The following is an 18,972-nucleotide window of genomic DNA, read 5'->3' on the forward strand; positions in this document are numbered from 1 at the left end:
GATAATGATGTACTTCTGACATCCCTACCAGTATAACAGTGTACACGTAAACAGATATTGTAAACGAGTTAATAGTGTTATATATGGAACAGCAAGAGAATAGCGAAGTGTCAACAAAATCGTCATATGATAGCAAGGCTTTAAAATGTTTAATATATTGTTCTGAATAATGAAAATCAATAAATGATATTTCACGATATGGTATATAGTTTCTTACCCATGAAACATTGTCGAAGTCTTGGAATATAATTCCCGCTTACTCGCAAATGAAGGTGGTCCGATCGCCTGTTTAGATTAGTGTAATTGTCTGGTGGGTAGTTGTTACGAGAACGACCGAGTAAAAAGCCTAATATGCACACGTAAGTAGACGTGGATATTGACTATGAACAATGAAGGATGCGAGTAACACATACTTTATCGGAGGAAAATCTAATTATTTCATGTCAAGAACACGCCAGATACAATTTCGGAACAATCAACAAATAGAAATGGATACCTAGTTATTTCGAAGCTGACTTCTCGGGGAGATATTGACCAGAGAACGGACGAGTGGATCGAGAACGACCAGCTCATGTGTCGTGCCTCTGGACACAGCCTGGACGTTATAGTAAGTAGAAATATATTTATCATTCTTGCTTTGTCCAATCTTACAAATCCCTTTCAAGTAAGCTGCCTTGGTAGTGACTGCCGTCAACTCTTATTTAGATTGTGTCATAAGGCTTTTTCGTGCATAAAGCTAGGAGAGGAATTGCTTCGAGCAATATTTGAGATTTCGTATGTATCGAGCACAAATAAGCTCTATGTGGACAGGATAATGAACACATCATCCTGTGAATGCAGTTACGACAGGACCATTGAATGTCATATCACCCATGGTTTATCAGTATAACTGTAGACTGTAGCTGAACTGGAAAACCAAACATTAATTATAAAATTATAAAACATATATTGTATGGATTGATGCATCCATTGTCTTGAAACCTATACAAACTTGTATTATGTATGTATGTAGGTATGTATGAGACTTACGACAGTTCCAGATGGTACTTTAGATAGCAAATGGTAGGTTGAATATGTATTAGTATTGCTTTGGTTAGCAATATACATTAACAATCAAATATAATCATCAAAAGGCTTCTGAATTATTTATCGTAAATAGATTAATGGCTAGATGAACACCTATGTGCCCTAAATATTCACATCGTCAGCTGGCCAGGTCGATATTTATTTCCTTCTAGTTGTAACACAAGTATCAATATTCAACTTAAGGTTCAACAACTCCCTTAGATATAACGTTTGGCGCATTCCCACAACCATCTTAGTGTGGGGCCTGTAGGCTTCTCAACAGCAAGAAGAAGAAAAGTAAAGCTCTGCACAACCTAAGTATATAAATGAACTATGGATGATATGTTATTTCGTAGATCCCGTTCTGTCACAGAAGCGAGAGCCATGTTATAAGTCCAGCGAACTATATGTTATGATGACATTAGGTTTAATGGATTCATGCGGCCTACATTAACGTCGCTATGTACCATTATGATACATAATGTACATGTTCTATGTCTCCAATTAACACCTCGATTTCGATGGTTAAACGGGGTCTTTGGTTATGAATTATCAGGGGGTTGTAATGTTTGATAACATCTGTTAATGTGTTTGTTAAGCCGTCATATGTTTTGGTAAATTCTTAACGATCAATTATTGAAATAATGTCATACATGCACATGGTCAAATTGAAGTGCATATGTAAAATTTAGTCCATAATAATAAATTATAAATTATCACAACCTAGTTCATAGGTCGTATCAAAACGTTCACAAATTATTACCCGTGGTTATAGGGTCTTTACAACAAGCCAACATCTTTCTCAACTTATTGGGAGGACTACAGCCGGTGCTGCCATTTCGGCTCTTATAGCTAGCATTTCACAATTCTAGCACTGTCCAACCTCGTACTCATTTACAACTGAGTAGACTGGAACAAACGGAGTCAAGTATCTTGCTCAAAGATACACCAAAGTGCCGTGCCGTGACTCAGACTCGCAACCCTTCGGTCACGAGCCCGGCGTCCTACCACTACACTAACGTGCCTCTTATGTGTGTATGTGACCCAACAATGTGTGTGTGGCACAGCAGACGCTAGGATAAACACTGGGGAGATCAAAACAAGGACAAGAAATTGTATTATAGGTGTTGATACTGAGTATTGGATCCCTCAATGTTATGACATCAGAAGACATGAACACCGCCATTAACCGGGAACAAAAGTGTATTCCTACTCTTATTCACTTACTTCACCTATGTACATAGAACAAAACATAACGTTTATTCATACGCTTCTCCACGTACTTCACATACACGAAGAAAACAGAATTGAAATATGCATTAGAACGGCATGAAGTTTTCAACTCTTTAAACAGTATCTCAAATAAATACTTATATTATTTATGTCAGAGGTTTCTCTTACATAAACAATGTAAGTATTTATTTTAAACACTGTTTAAATAGTTAAACTTTCAACTACCATGCTTAGAGTCAAGACATTGGCGAATACTAGACCTCACAATAGACTTTTCGCACGGGACTAATACTTGTTATAATAGAAAATATATGTATAATTTCAATCACGTGTTTCTCAACACCATGAATAACAGGGAACTGTCATATATGTTCACACTTACCAAATTCAGACGGCATTCATTTGAGCTATGAATGATGTCAAAGCCCATATGTGACGTTATTTTGACCTTATAATTGTAACCTTAGATACCAGGCTACCACTGGCTACTTATTGGAGATGATATTCTGTTCATTAACGAACCGTACACGACACAAACACTCATTTGAACTATATACTGGATTTTGATAAATCAATTTTTCATATTTTTTCCCACGCACCGTTAATATAAGCATTGACATGCTCTCCATCGGCATTTATAGACAGTGTGAATGCCAACAGGAAATTTCAAATTCAATTTAAAATGAATTCATCATCTCGTTTTGCATTCATATTGAGTTGCTTGAGGCTATAACTGGTTTGAAAACCCGTTTTCTGGTTACTTGTAGTTATGGTTTACTAGAGTCAAACAATAATGACGTGTACTCTAAGTTTCTCACTTATCAGGCGCAACTTTATGACCAAATAAGCTGAATTCCTGTTGTTAGTTAAGTCGCGGAAACTATTGCTATACATCATTTTATATAACGGCGCACATAAGGTCATGTGATCAAGGATGCAACTGATATATCGCCGATGTTTCGTTTCAAGTTATGACGAAAGTTAGTTGATAAAACCAATAAATATAATATAAATAAAATGTATTTAAAAAAATAAAATGTCCGTTTTATTTCTTTTGAACTCTCCCTTCACAAACGTCACCACCGATGTATATCCTAGATCAACATTAACTTCCCACGTGACAGCTGAATCAAGAATGTTTTAAATACAAATTTAAATGTCATGATATGATACCAGATTACACGGTAGATCATTCAATGTAGAATGTGGTGTGATGAATCACCAGTACTTAATAAGTCCCGGTAAAGGACCTAATGCATTTAACAGATACAGATGTGTAAACTTGACAAATCACCTGTATAGGTTTACTCTCATTTCCATATTAAATACTCGTCATATCAGGTTATGAAATGTTTGCTTTCACACGATAACGGTCTACGCTTGGCTATTTTTAGTGCAATGCTTTTAAATTTGTGTTAGGAAAGGGACCAAAAATGATCGCTACCGGGAGGAACGCGTCGCCATTGGGGACCGGATTTGTGGCTCGACTTGTGCTTACCTTTGTGATGGGGAGCTTTGTTCAACAGGTATTGGTTTTATGAAATTTTCTGACATATCCATTTGTTGAGACTCTAAGTAACTCAATACACGATAAGAGATTAATATAACGTGTTACATGATCATCAGGAGTTTATATTTATAAGTATTGTAACAGGTATAATATATTATAGCGTTCTGATAGAGATAAACTATTATCGAGGAAAGGTCATTACATTTATTACATAATAATACGGTGAACAATGTTTACATTTGTATCTATTACAACAAGTGTATGACATACAATTACAAACTTCAATACGAGAATCACAGCTGTTATTATAAAGCTGTTCGGGTGTTGCCTCTTTTTTCTATAACGAGAAGGGGGTAAGGGGGTATGTTTTGATGTCTGCTAAAGTCCTGCTCATTTAGTGTCCTATTTCATCCTGTGAGTGTTGTTTTGAGTTTTAATTATGTTTAATGTAACGTGCTGTATTGGTTTCTGTGGTATATTGTGTCCTTGTATTGACACTGTGGTATATTGTGTCCTTGTGGGTTTCTTTTGTGTGTTGAAGTTATGGAACATTTTGTTATTGTGTGTTGAAGTTATGGAACATTTTGTTATCGTGTGTTGAAGTTATGGAACATTTTATTATAGTGTGTTGAAGTTATGGAACATTTTGTTATTGTGTGTTGAAATGATGGAACATTTTGTTATTGTGTGTTGAAGTGATGGAACATTTGATTATTGTGTGTTGAAGTTATGGAACATTTTGTTATTGTGTGTTGAAGCTACGGAATATTTTGTTATTGTGTGTTGAAGCTACGGAATATTTTGTTATTGTGTGTTGAAGTGATGGAACATTTGATTATTGTTTGTTGAAGTTATGGAACATTCTGTTATTGTGTGTTGAAGTGATGGAACATTTGATTATTGTTTGTTGAAGTTATGGAACATTATGTTATTGTGTGTTGAAGATATGGAACATTTTGTTATTTTGTGTTGAAGTTATGGCACATTTTGTTTTTGTGTGTTAATGTTATGAAACATTTTGTTATTATGTGTTAAAGTTATGGAACATTTTGTCATTGTGTGTTAACGCTAGGGTTTATTTTGTGAATGTGTGTTGAAGTTATGGACCATTTTGTTATTGTGTGTTCAAGTTATGGAACATTTTGTTGTTGTGTGTTGAAATGATGGAACATTTTGTTATTGGGTGTTGAAGTCATGGAACATTTTGTTATTGTGAGTTGAAGTGATGGAACATTTGATTATTGTGTGTTGAAGTTATGGAACTTTTTTTTATGGTGTGTTGGAGTTATGGAACATTTTGTTGTTGTGTGTTGAAATGATGGAACATTTTGTTATTGTGTGTTGAAATGATGGAACATTTTGTTATTGTGTGTTAACGTTATTGAACATTTTGTTATTGTGTGTTGAAGTTATGGAACATTTTGTTATTGTGTGTTAGCGCTATGCAACATTTTATTATTGTGTGTTAGCGCTAGGGTTTATTTTGTTCTTGTGCGTTGACGCCATGATATATTTTATTCTTATGGTGCAGACGCTAGGATTTATTTTGTGCTTGTGTGTTAATGCTATAGAATATTTTATTATTGTGTGTTGAAGTTATGGAACATTTTATTATTTTTTGTTGAAGTTATGGAACATTTTATCATTGTGTGTTAGCGCTAGGGTTTATTTTGTTCTTGTGCGTTGACGCCATGATATCTTTTATTCTTATGGTGCAGACGCTAGGATTTATTTTGTGCTTGTGTGTTAATGCTATAGAATATTTCATTATTGTGTGTCGAATTTATGCAACATTTTATTATTGTTTGTTAGCGCTATGGTTTATTTTGTTCTTGTGCGTTGACGCCATGATATATTTTGTACTTGTGTGCTGGCGCTAGGGTTTATTTTGTGCTTTTGTGTTTTCGCCACGGTTTAAGTTGTTCTTTTGTTCTGACGTTATGGTATAAGTTATGCTTGTGTATTGCGCTATTCTATATTTCGTACTTGTGTGTAATCACTATGGTATATTTTGTCCTTGTGTGAGGACGCAATTGTATGTTTTGTACTTGTGTGTTGGTGCTGTTGTATATTGTGTACTGGTGTGTTGGTGCTGTTGTATAGTTTGTACAGGTGTGTTGGTGCTGGTTTTTTTTGTACTGGAGTGTTGGTGCTTTGTTATATGTTGTACTGGTGTGTTGGTGCTGTTGTATATTTTGTACAGGTGTGTTGGTTCTGTTGAATATTTTGTACTGGAGTGTTGGTGCTTTGTTATATGTTGTACTGGTGTGTTGGTGCTGTTGTATATTTTGTACTTGTGTGTTTATGCTGTTGTATAGTTTGTACTGGTGTGTTGGTGCTGTTGTATATTTTGTACAGTAGTGTTGGTGCTGTTGTATAGTTTGTACTTGTGTGTTGGTGGTGTTGTATAGTTTGTACTGGTGTGTTGGTGCTGTTGTATAGTTTGTACTTGTGTGTTGGTGCTGTTGTATATTTTGTACTTGTGTGTTGGTGCTGTTTAATATTTTGTACTGGTGTGTTGGTGCTGTTATATATGTTGTACTGGTGTGTTGGTGCTGTTTTATATTTTGTACTTGTGTGTTGTTGGTGCTGTTGGATATTGTGTACTGGTGTGTTGGTGCTGTTGTATAGCTTGTACAGGTGTGTTGGTGCTGTTGTATATTTAGTACTGGTGTGTTGGTGCTGTTGTATATTTAGTACAGGTGTGTTGCTGCTGTTTTATATTTTGTACTTGTGTGTTGTTGGTGCTGTTTTATATTTTGTACTGGTGTGTTGATGCAGTTGTATAGTTTGTACTGGTGTGTTGGTACTGTTGTATATTTTGTACTGGTGTGTTGCTGCTGTTGTATATTTTGTACTGGTGTGATGGTGTTGTTGTATATTTAGTACAGGTGTGTTGCTGCTGTTGTATATTTTGTACTTGTGTGTTGTTGGTGCTGTTGTATATTGTGTACTGGTGTGTTGGTGCTGTTGTATAGTTTGTACAGGTGTGTTGGTGCTGTTGTATATTTAGTACTGGTGTGTTGGTGCTGTTGTATATTTTGTACTTGTGTGTTGGTGCTGTTGTATATTTAGTACTGGTGTGTTGGTGCTGTTGTATATTTTGTGCTTGTGTGTTGGTGCTGTTGTATATTTTGTACTGGTGTGTTGGTGCTGTTGTATATTTTGTACTTGTGTGTTGGTGGTGTTGTATATTTTGTACTAGTGTGTTGGTGCTGTTTTATATTTTGTACTGGTGTGTTGATGCAGTTGTATAGTTTGTACTGGTGTGTTGGTGGTGTTGTATAGTTTGTACTTGTGTGTTGGTTCTGTTGTATAGTTTGTACTGGTGTGTTGGTGCTGTTTTATATTTTGTACTGGTGTGTTGGTTCTGTTGTATATTTTGTACTTGTGTGTTGGTTCTGTTGTATAGTTTGTACTGGTGTGTTGGTGCTGTTTTATATTTCGTACTGGTGTGTTGGTTCTGTTGTATATTTTGTACTTGTGTGTTGGTGCTGTTGTATATTTTGTACTGGTGTGTTGGTACTGTTGTATATTTTGTACTGGTGTGTTTATGCTGTTGTATATTTTGTACTTTTGTGTTGTTGCTGTTGTATATTTTGTACTGGTGTGTTGGTGCTGTTCTAAAATTTGTACTGGTGTGTTGGTGCTGTTGTATATTTTGTACTTGTGTGTCGGTGCTGTTGTATAGTTTGTACTGGTGTGTTGGTGCTGTTGTATATTTTGTACTTGTGTGTCGGTGCTGTTGTATATTTTGTACTTGTGTGTTGGTGCTGTTGTATATTTTGTACTTGTGTGTTGGTGCTGTTGTATATTTTGTACTGGTGTGTTGATGGTGTTGTATATTTTGTACTTGTGTGTTGGTTCTGTTGTATAGTTTGTACTGGTGTGTTGGTGCTGTTTTATATTTTGTACTGGTGTGTTGGTGCTGTTGTATATTTTGTACTTGTGTGTTGTTGCTGTTGTATATTTTGGACTGGTGTGTTTGTGCTGTTCTATAGTTTGTACTGGTGTGTTGGTGCTGTTGTATATTTTGTACTTGTGTGTTGTTGCTGTTGTATATTTTGTACTGGTGTGTTTATGCTGTTGTATATTTTGTACGTGTGTGTTGTTGCTGTTGTATATTTTGTACTGGTGTGTTGATGGTGTTGTATATTTTGTACTTGTGTGTCGGTGCTGTTGTATAGTTTGTACTGGTGTGTTGGTGCTGTTGTATGTTTTGTACTTGTGTGTTGGTACCGTTGTATATTTTGTACTGGTGTGTTGGTGCTGTGGTATATATTGTACTGGTGTGTTGGTGCCGTTGTATATTTTGTACTGGTGTGTTGATGCTGTTGTATATTTTGTACTGATGTGTTGGTGTTGTTGTATATTTTGTACTGGTGTGTTGGTACTGTTTTATATTTTGTACTGGTGTGTTGGTCCTGTTGTATGGTTTGTACTGGTGTGTCGGTGCTGTTGTATATTGTGTTCTTGTGTGTTGGTGCTGTTGTATAGTTTCTACTGGTGTGTTGGTGCTGTTGTATTTTTTTGTGCTGGTGTGTCGGTGCTGTTGTATATTGTGTACTTGTGTGTTGGTGCTGTTGTATAGTTTGTACTGGTGTGTCGGTGCTGTTGTATGTGTTGGTTCTGTTGTATATTTTGTACTGGTGTGTTGGTGCTGTTTTATATTTTGTACTGGTGGGTTGGTGCTGTTGTATATTTTGTACTTGTTTGTTGGTGCTGTGGTATATTTTGTACTGGTGTGTTGGTGCCGTTGTATATTCTGTACTGGTGTGTTGATGCTGTTGTATATTTTGTTCTGATGTGTTGGTGTTGTTGTATATTTTGTACTGGTGTGTTGGTACTGTTTATATTTTGTACTGGTGGGTTGGTGCTGTTGTATATTTTGTACTTGTGTGTCGGTGCTGTTGTATATTTTGTACTTGAGTGTCGGTGCTGTTGTATAGTTTGTACTGGTGTGTTGGTGCTGTTGTATGTTTTGTACTTGTGTGTTGGTACCGTTGTATATTTTGTACTGGGGTGTTGGTGCTGTGGTATATTTTGTACTGGTGTGTTGGTGCCGTTGTATATTCTGTACTGGTGTGTTGATGCTGTTGTATATTTTGTACTGATGTGTTGGTGTTGTTGTATATTTTGTACTGGTGTGTTGGTGCTGTTGTATAGTTTGTATTGGTGTGTTGGTGCTGTTGTATAGTTTGTACTGGTGTGTCGGTGCTGTTGTATGTGTTGGTTCTGTTGTATATTTTGTACTGGTGTGTTGGTGCTGTGGTATATTTTTTACTGGTGTGTTGGTACTGTTTTATATTTTGTACTGGTGTGTTGGTCCTGTTGTATGGTTTGTACTGGTGTGTCGGTGCTGTTGTATATTGTGTACTGGTGTGTTGGTGCTGTTGTATATTTTGTACTGGCGTGGCGGTGCTGTGGTATATTTTGTACTGGTGTGTCGGTGCTGTTGTATAGTTTGTACTGGTGTGTTGGTTCTGTTGTATAGTTTGTACTGGTGTGTTGGTGCTGTGGTATATATTGTACTGGTGTGTTGGTGCCGTTGTATACTTTGTACTGGTGTGTTGATGCTGTTGTATATTTTGTACTGATGTGTTGGTGTTGTTGTATATTTTGTACTGGTGTGTTGGTACTGTTTATATTTTGTACTGGTGGGTTGGTGCTGTTGTATATTTTGTACTTGTTTGTTGGTGCTGTGGTATATTTTGTACTGGTGTGTTGGTACTGTTGTATATTTTGTACTTGTGTGTTTATGCTGTTGTATATTTTGTACTTGTGTGTTGTTGCTGTTGTATATTTTGTACTTGTGTGTTGGTGCTGTGGTATATTTTGTACTGGTGTGTTGGTACTGTTTTTTATTTTGTACTGGTGTGTTGGTCCTGTTGTATGGTTTGTACTGGTGTGTCGGTGCTGTTGTATATTGTGTACTTGTGTGTTGGTGCTGTTGTATAGTTTCTACTGGTGTGTTGGTGCTGTTGTATTTTTTTTGTGCTGGTGTGTCGGTGCTGTTGTATATTGTGTACTGGTGTGTTGGTGCTGTTGTATATTTTGTACTGGCGTGGCGGTGCTGTGGTATATTTTGTACTGGTGTGTTGGTACTGTTTTATATTTTGTACTGGTGTGTTGGTCCTGTTGTATGGTTTGTACTGGTGTGTCGGTGCTGTTGTATATTGTGTACTTGTGTGTTGGTGCTGTTGTATAGTTTCTACTGGTGTGTTGGTGCTGTTGTATTTTTTTGTGCTGGTGTGTCGGTGCTGTTGTATATTGTGTACTGGTGTGTTGGTGCTGTTGTATATTTTGTACTGGTGTGTTGGTGCTGTTGTATAGTTTGTACCGGTGTGTTGGTCCTGTTGTATAGTTTGTACTGTTGTGTTGGTGCGTGAAGTGACGCAGCAGTAAACATTTAGCCACTCTACATATCTCGTACAACATGTTGATTATGTTACCCACCACTCTACATATCTCGTACAACATGTTGATTATGTTACCCACTGTTTCTTTGTCTATCTAAACGTCGTCCTTTTGTCCATATAAGTAATGATATTAACTTACATTTCACCAGGTATGTGGCCGATCTAGGTTCCGCCGGCAGGACGTCGACAGTCCCGATGGAGTGCTTTACTGGCCCGATGGGATCATTCCTTACACGTTTCCATCATCGTACAGTAAGACAAACGATGTCACTTTATTAAGAAATCACTTTCATGTTACTTTTTATTGAACTGTATTCGGTTCTGGTTTTCTGTACTGAGTTTAAAAATAACGTATATATAATTTCTAAATAAAATACGATGCTACACTAATGGACATAAAATAAGGAAAGCAAGGGATTGAAGTTTTGATGTGATGAGAAAAAAGATCGTTTCTTCGAACTTAATGAGAAAACAATCTAAATGGAAAAAAAGAAATGACCTTGAAAAGAAAGCAAGTATCCACTAGAAAATCTCACTTATTATTATCATGTTGCAGAACTATATTTCCTTCAATTGGGTTTATACAAAATGCAAATGTATATGTGCATTTATAACTATATAACTTATGTTATTCAGCGGAGACACAGCAGAGCACTGTACGAGTAGGTATGGCACGGTGGGAAGAGCAGACATGCATAAAGTTTGTACCTTGGACCAGTGAATTGCTAGAACAGATGGGAACGACACGTTACCTTAAGTTTATCAACGGTATAACGTAAGTAGGCAATGTCTCTGTGACCTCATTTAACCACATCATTAGCAGTACAAACTGTATGTAGAAACTGTGACATTCGTCATTGCTGAGTTTAGTTTAGTATGGCTGTCCTAGAACAAATATGTCCTGGAGTACGCAATCGATATTCTAGAACGTGTCTTCGTAAAATATTAACGTGTAGTTGAATAGTTGCAATGCACTTAGTATTCTTTTTAAACGTAATTCATGCATTCACACTATAGGTAGGACTATTCAGCATAATAAAGTTCATAAAATGAACAAGGTTTCAAAGACCGAACTATAATGTCGGCTAAAGTCGTAGGAAGTAAAAGATGCAACAAAATGAATGTTGTTTTATTTTCGTTACGTTTGACGCCATGAAAACTGGTTAATTATGTTTTATATTTCAACGAGTCTGCAGGTGTGCAATATCAAATATATGCCTGGTCATGCTATCTTACTGCGACTTTCATTTCCTATTGAGAAACTACTCTAAGTAACCTGTTCAATATCATTAACAATAGCCATTTCCACTGCGTTAATTCGTTATTACTCTTTAAAAGTGTACATATGGATCTGAAAGAATACATTGACAACACTCGAGGATAAGTCAGGTTACTGTATGATGGTAAGGGAGTTAACTCTAACACAAACCACAGTAGTAATGAGTGGGATTGTGTTTAACCTTAAGCGGAATAAATCTTACACAAATGTCATTAATACATATAGATGTAATAGGTAAGGTGACGAATAACCTTATGACTGGCATTAAATTAGGTTTCGCAGTTTCATACGTTTGTTTCTGATCATGATGTTAATTTCGCTATCGTAGTTAGGCATGAATGGCACTGTTAATTACCATTGCAATGACCTGTTTCACTCCAGAGGTCATACAAACCAAATATGATCGATATTTATTTGAACAGAAACCCAGATTTCCTTGTAAGGCAATGTCAAAATGGTTATATAAGTATGCACTGTTACATAATGGACTCACGAGGAACCACATTCTCAGAAAGAGAGGCGGGTAGCCGGGTGGCGCAGTGGATAGCGCACTTGCCTTCCTTTCACTAAGGCATCCGGGGTTTAATCCCCCTGATCGGAAATAAAAAGGTATGGAGTCACCTGCCCGACCTTGTGGGTTTATCCGGGTACTCCGGTTCTCCACCCCTGCAGGTGGGGGATCTGGAAAAGAAAACACCTGCTGTTACCCACTGCATGTATCGTAGGAGGCGACTAATAGGAACCCCCTGCAGATTTGGGGATTTGCTTTGGTGTCCTCTATTTGGTGTCACAAGAGCGAACAAAATAAATCTGCTGCGCCCATTGCAATGTTTGGGATCTTTATCTTTATTTCCACTTTTTACTTTATTTTATTTCCTAGCGCCTTACTTAGCAACACCTCACTTTTGGTTTGAATGTTGTGCGTTCACCCTGGTGAGGAAGGCAATGGGTTCTGTCCCCAGCCCGGTACATACCAAAGTCCTTAAAAACGGTAGTTGTCATTCCCTGCTTAACGTTCACGATTAAGGGAAGTGGTAACGACTGGTTCCCCCGTTGTCAGTATAATGTGACTGGGCGAATGCTGTGCTGGGTGTCTTCGGCATGGCATCTTAGTGAGATAGCACTATAAAATTGACATCAGATCCACGCTATCACAAGGACACAAGCCCATCAACATACCATATCTCCTGCATACACATACGCAAGCACTCATGCACTACCCACATGGAGGCACGTCCTTTAATGGCCTTAGCTGTTAATAGGACGTTAAACAAAGTTAAACCAAACCAAACTCCGGTTTCCCCCCCATTTGAAGACCCCGGCGTGCTTACACCTGGGCCAACAAGAGTGATAAATATAAGTTGATTTTACTTATTTCATAATTGTTTAAAAGCTTATAGAAAGAAAAAATGATAAACGTCTGAACTATTAACAATAGCTTTGTTACGGTTTTACGTCCTCGCAACACCATAGGTCATAGGTCATATGAGGATGTGTGTCTAGGGAGGCACCACCGGAAACAAAGAGTAGGGAGGTGAGGAGAGAAAGATAAAGGTCTCAAGTGTTGCTATTGGAGGAACGTATCAATAACAGTTTCTGCAATATTCCCTTAGCAAAACACATAGAGGAAAATCCCGGGATCTGCAGGGGTCTGAAACTAGTCGCCTTTTTTTCAAAACTATTTCCAGGTGTTTTTCTCGGTATGGTATGTACGCTTTCCAGCCGCAGCCCATCTCTATAGGAGCCAACTGTATGAGTGTAAGTACGTTTTATATTCTTCAGGATGATAATTTCCTGCCCTTATTATCATTAGTCAATTATCGTCGTCCAAAAAGTGGTGGTTTAATTTGATTCTATCCAATAGAGTAACTAATTCAAAGCAGACAGTAAATATCCATATCTATATATTGTTTTGACTTTTGAATGATTAAATAATTCCGTTCCTCCTCTTAACTGAAAATTTCGTAAAAATCGACAATGATATCGCGATGTTACTATAAATAATGACTTTATTTGAAAAGAGCAGAAGGAATTATATTAAAACGGGTTGCAAAGTAACAGAAAGTTTGTTCAGTTATACTTTATTGCTCTCGTGATTAAAAAGCATACATGTTCTTAAATAGAGGTCGAATTATGTATTTGTGATCGTTAGCACGCTTTACAATAAACATGGTGCCAGTATAGTGAGCGTTCTGTTCTACAGATAGACACGATCATACACGAGCTTGGTCACGCTATAGGGATGCTACACACAATGGAACGGAATGACAGGGATACGTACATCACAGTCAAGTACGAGAACATTAACCCTGACTCCCGTGGGAACTACGACACGGTCGGTATGAAGGGGCGGACGTATCCCTACTATGACACTCCTTATGATTATAAGAGCATAATGCATTATGGACCCAAAGTAAGTAAAACTAGTCATTTACATTTTTCTGAGAAATAAGATGGAGACAATGGATCAAAAAAATTGCTTCAATAACCATAACATGTTTGTCGAAGTTGATTCATGCTTTATTTATTATTTGTTTCAAAGGACAGAACGTACTTTCTGAAAATGTCGATAAACTGTTGTAAACATGTACTTCCCGTAAAAAATCAGAATTTTAAAATAACTCGTTCTTACTAAAGTGATTTATATTCTATGATATTTTTGTATAAGCATAATATTATTATAAGTTACTGATTAAGGTCAATTAACGAACAGACACGTCCCCTTTGATACATATATATAAAGTAGAACACCAAATGCTGTCAAGAGAGAGCATAAAACAAAGTTGAACTTACGAAGCACCTGCTCTTTTTTGAAGACATAAACATACAAACAATAAGTAACCATAAAACAGAAGTGGTGGTATTGGTTTATTGCAGTACTGGTCCTCTAATGGTAAGCCTGTCATGTTGACTAAAGACCCAGCCTACCAGTCTGTTATAGGTAAGTGACTTAAATAGCATTGAGTGCCCTAATATATCGAAATAACACAATCTCAATGCACCTGTTTCTATTTATGGATAGCAAATGATGGTGTTTTGATTGGCTGTAAATGTTCATGGAAATAAAAAATGTGCTGTTTTGAAAGAACAACACACATCTAAATGATCAGACTTATTAGTAATTTCCTGCTATTACAGGTTATTAAAATAAATCGGTTTATCAACCTGCATTTTCCCTGAAAAACCTCAACAACATTTCTTTGTTTGTAAGTGAACGTTCCTCATAGCAAACTGACCTAGAAGTACCTGTCAAACATATTTGGTACTGAAATAGTTTTTTTTTTACTTGGTTTGCCTTTCTTTAATCATTAAAACAACTTTTCTTTATATAACTTTAAACACAACAAGTTTGTTTGTGAGGTTATACACCAAACAACTACTGAACATCAAATATATTGTAACTGGCGAAAGGGTACTGGGGGTACATGTATGACTAAATCTATAATGTTACCCTACCTACAGGCAAAGCCAAAACCGTCAGCCATTACGATGCCGTGTTTGTAAATCGGGCATATCGATGTGCAGGTACGTCAGAATTGTTATGTTGTACATATTTTATTTTTATTTTTTTATTACTGCTTGGCTGGTTTTGTTTTGTTTAGTATTGTTTAACGTCCTATCAACAGCTATGGTCATTTAAGGACGGCCTCCCCTATGTGCAAGGTGCATGCGTGTAGTGTATACGTGATTGTTTTGGGAGGCTGCGATATGTTCGTGTTTGTCTTCTTGTGATAGCGCGGAACTGATGCCGACTTTAAAGTGCTACCTCACTGACACATACTGCCGAAGACACCCAGCAGGATACCCCACCTGGTCACATTATACTGACAACGGGCGAACAAGTTGTCCCACTCCAAAATTGCTGAGCGTTAAGCAGGAATAGAAACTACCATTTCTGGTATGTCTCGGCCAGGGGACAGAACGCTCAACTTAAGGCCAAAAGTGAGGCATTGTCAAGGGTACATTCGAAAGAGAGAAATTGTTTAGAAAGAAGAGAAAAGATAAGATCCCAAATTTAGTCGCCTCATGCAATGGGGGCAGCAGGTACAATTCTTACGCCCTACATTTTATGATGATTTCCGTATTTTCAGTCTTAATACAAACCTCGTTCAATCCTAACCTTCAAATTATTTTCATATTGCTTTAATTCTGATGAGGTAGTTTCTTTTTCCCATACCATCAGTAGATATAAGTATAAAAGATATAAGTATATCCATAACGGAGTGGTAAGGTACGTTATTTACATACAAGGAAGTTAATATGCAAAGAGTAGTATTTAGGTGATATTTTCAGGTCTTATATAGCGTTTTATCAAATATTATTATTTTTAATAGAATTACCCCAAAACATGTTTTTTTTTGTCGCCTTGTGATCCGAAGTTTTTATATGTGTTGTTACTGTAATTATCTTATTTATTCTCTACTTGTGTTATAATCGAATTTCAGAAACGTGTAGTCTACCCTGTGAGAATGGTGGGGTAAATGGCGGTAAACCTACGAGGGAGTGTTTCTGTTTATGTCCTGATGGCTTCATGGGAACATTCTGCCAGATACCTGTACCAGGATTTCAGCACAGTGAGTTAAACTTATTGCTACTTACATCCGGGAATTTGGAGTCACTCCTTCAAATATTCTAATTCAACTCATAGGTAAAGGGATTGTCAATTATGGAGAAGTTACCTAAAGTTGCGTACCGACATTTTCCTTGTGTAGGTTGGGTACCACACTTAGTTCATGAGACACTTGCCCTTCTGGAGTGCCTTGTTTTACTTCCGGTTAGACAGAAGATTCATGACGTCTTTCCACTTAGTTTTGATGTCTCGGCAGGATTTTTTTTTTGTATTGACATTTCATGTTTAGTTGGCCCCCGATTCGTTGACTTGTTTGCTATGTTTTTTTGCAGTGGCGTTTCGACAGCGTATGATGTAGTGTCTGATGTTATGGTAGACTGCTGTCCGTGTATCAGCTTTGTGATGCTCTGAGTTTATAGCGTGAATTCAATCTAGTATCCAGCTGCATTGCTTGACTTCACAAATACCTTCAATTTAATAATATAATCTTCCATGTGTGTTCATATTAACAATTTTAACAATAACGTCATTATGATGACGTCATAATTTTAACGTTGGATACCAATGACCCTCCCCGGGCGATGGCTGTTCTATTCATTGAAAAAAAGCATACACGATAATACATGATATGAACTAAATGCTGAATAATAACAAGTGTAATTGAATTGAACAGATTCAGAAAAAGGTAAATAGCGCGTTTCATTGAATTGGCATTTGTCCAGTTGGCATTAATTTTGCCTATGAATGCCAACTGAAAGCAGTTCGATGCTGACATAATTGCCTACAAAATCAACAAAGTTATTCTCATTTGCAGTCGTAAACTGGGACTGCGGGACATCTTGGCACTACGCTAATGGTAACTGTTACAAGTTTTTCCCGTCTGTGGCAGTAGACTATGAGATAGCCGCCGATCTGTGTGCCAACCACGGTGGAAACGTTGTATCATTTAAGAGTAGTAAAGAAGTGGTAAGATTTATTATAACTGATACAATCGATTTTGGACAGGCTGTAGTTTCTTGAAATTCTAAACGGTATGTTTGTCGATTTTTTTAATTAAAATATTTTTCAACATAAAGCAAGAAAATCAATGACATTGTCTGCAAAATGCTTTGAAATGAGAAGGTCTTTCATTGAATGAAATACACTATTTGTTACACATTTTTATGTTATTTTCACCTCCTCATCAGAAATGGCTCAAAGATAGAATTGACGAGAATTTCTTGATGACGTCTGTAGCAAGTTTCTGGGCCGGTGTTAAACGCAGGGCAGGTGAGACAGCCTATCTGCTTCCCGACGACTCCTTGTTGGATGCAAGTCTCATGTGAGTGTTGATAGGCGAAACAAACAAAATATTAGAGACAATTGGTACAGGAAATGCTTACCGTTCTGGAACACTTAGTTTAGCTGCCAGTTGTGTGTGCTGGTTAAAGGTGTATTTTCTGTTGTTTTTGTTTCTTCCCAGTCGTTATTATTCAATTTAAATGACAATAGAGGGATTGCGAATTCTGTAAACCTTCTAACGTTTGCGTTTCCAAATTTCGTAAAAAAAATCTTTATATATCTATAAAATCAGATATATAAATCTTTATAATCTTTATATATTTAATGTCGATATGAACGGTAGTATATATATGTAAAGATCACTGTTGAAATATATCTCCGTAAATACAAGTCGTGATATACATAAAAAGCGCGATAACTTCCTTCGCGTATCAAACTTAAAAATACAAGTGAGGTTTGCAACCATTATAAACTTTTCCCAATTTGCTTCAAGAAATTATACTAAAGCATTATTTTTGTATTGAAAAATACCTGTGAAGGCCGCTACACGAGATGGGCACCAGTGACGCGGACGGATGTGCCACAACAAATGGTCAGTCTCTGATCATAGAGAGCTGTGACATAAAACCGGACAATGGCGTCATCTGTATGAAACCTTTCGGTAAGAGGACAGGTTCCTTACGTATGAATATGTCATCCATGCATACAGATCTTCCATTTTTTTTTTTTTTATATAAAGTACAATATTTTCTTTATCATTGTTCCTGTATCAATTTATTTTTGTCTATGGATTGAGGTTTTGGGGCCTTTTAAAATTTCATAATTCTAAATAAAGAAGAAGAAATAAGTCAATTACACATGTATGTTTTAACAGTTGGAACAGAAATGTTTCTATAAATAGCCAAAAACCCATGTTTACTAATTGTCTCACAATATGGTCCTGAAACATATCAACCAATCGTAACGTCACAGGGCAATAATGGGCCTACAAATATTCATAAAAACACGCGTAAAGCATCGTTACATCACAACACAAAGAAATGGGCCTACAGATATCCCTAAAAACACGCGTATTGCATCGTTGCATCACAGGACAAAGACATGGGTCCACGGTGTCCCTAAAAGCACGCGTAAATCATTGTAACACCAGAGTGCTCCGGTATGTTTCTACAGATAACCCTTTAACACTAGTACTGCCTGAAGCGATTGTGAAACCAAGAAATAGGGGGTAATAAATCATAGTTTCTACAGGTTAATGTACTCCTTAAAACCTTTGTAAACAAATCGTATCAATACAATACGACAATTACTTTTTTCGTAACGGAGACACCACACATATTATAAATATTAATTATTAACGATGCTTGTGATTGGTTGGTGCTTCGTATTATACTAGATTCAGACTGTGGAGGACGTTACCGCCTAACATCTACCTCTGTATCTATACAATCACCCGGATTTCCTGCGGGCTATCCCTCCTCCACGAACTGTCAGTATGTACTACAGGTAAGTCCTCCACGAACTGTAAGTATGTACTACAGGTAAGTCCTCCACAAACTGTTAGTATGTACTACAGGTAAGTCCTCCACGAACTGTCAGTATGTACTACATGTAA

At 36.9% G+C, this 18,972-nt stretch overlaps 1 protein-coding gene across 1 annotated transcript; it reads left to right on the plus strand.

Annotated features, from left to right (window-relative positions):
• The first annotated feature begins 49 nt into the window (after positions 1-49).
• On the plus strand, positions 50-18,972 carry LOC110465764 (protein SpAN-like). Its single transcript, XM_021521837.1, has 13 exons — positions 50-607; positions 3,718-3,824; positions 10,377-10,479; positions 10,864-11,002; positions 13,195-13,264; positions 13,710-13,919; positions 14,384-14,447; positions 14,969-15,031; positions 15,952-16,080; positions 16,891-17,042; positions 17,264-17,397; positions 17,897-18,018; positions 18,754-18,972. The coding sequence occupies exons 2-13, from the start codon at positions 3,732-3,734 to the stop codon at positions 18,900-18,902; spliced, it is 1,428 nt and encodes a 475-aa protein (XP_021377512.1). The 5' UTR covers positions 50-607; positions 3,718-3,731; the 3' UTR covers positions 18,903-18,972.

This window comes from Mizuhopecten yessoensis, unplaced genomic scaffold, assembly GCF_002113885.1.
Source record: "Mizuhopecten yessoensis strain PY_sf001 unplaced genomic scaffold, ASM211388v2 scaffold1595, whole genome shotgun sequence".
NCBI lineage: Eukaryota > Metazoa > Mollusca > Bivalvia > Pectinida > Pectinidae > Mizuhopecten > Mizuhopecten yessoensis.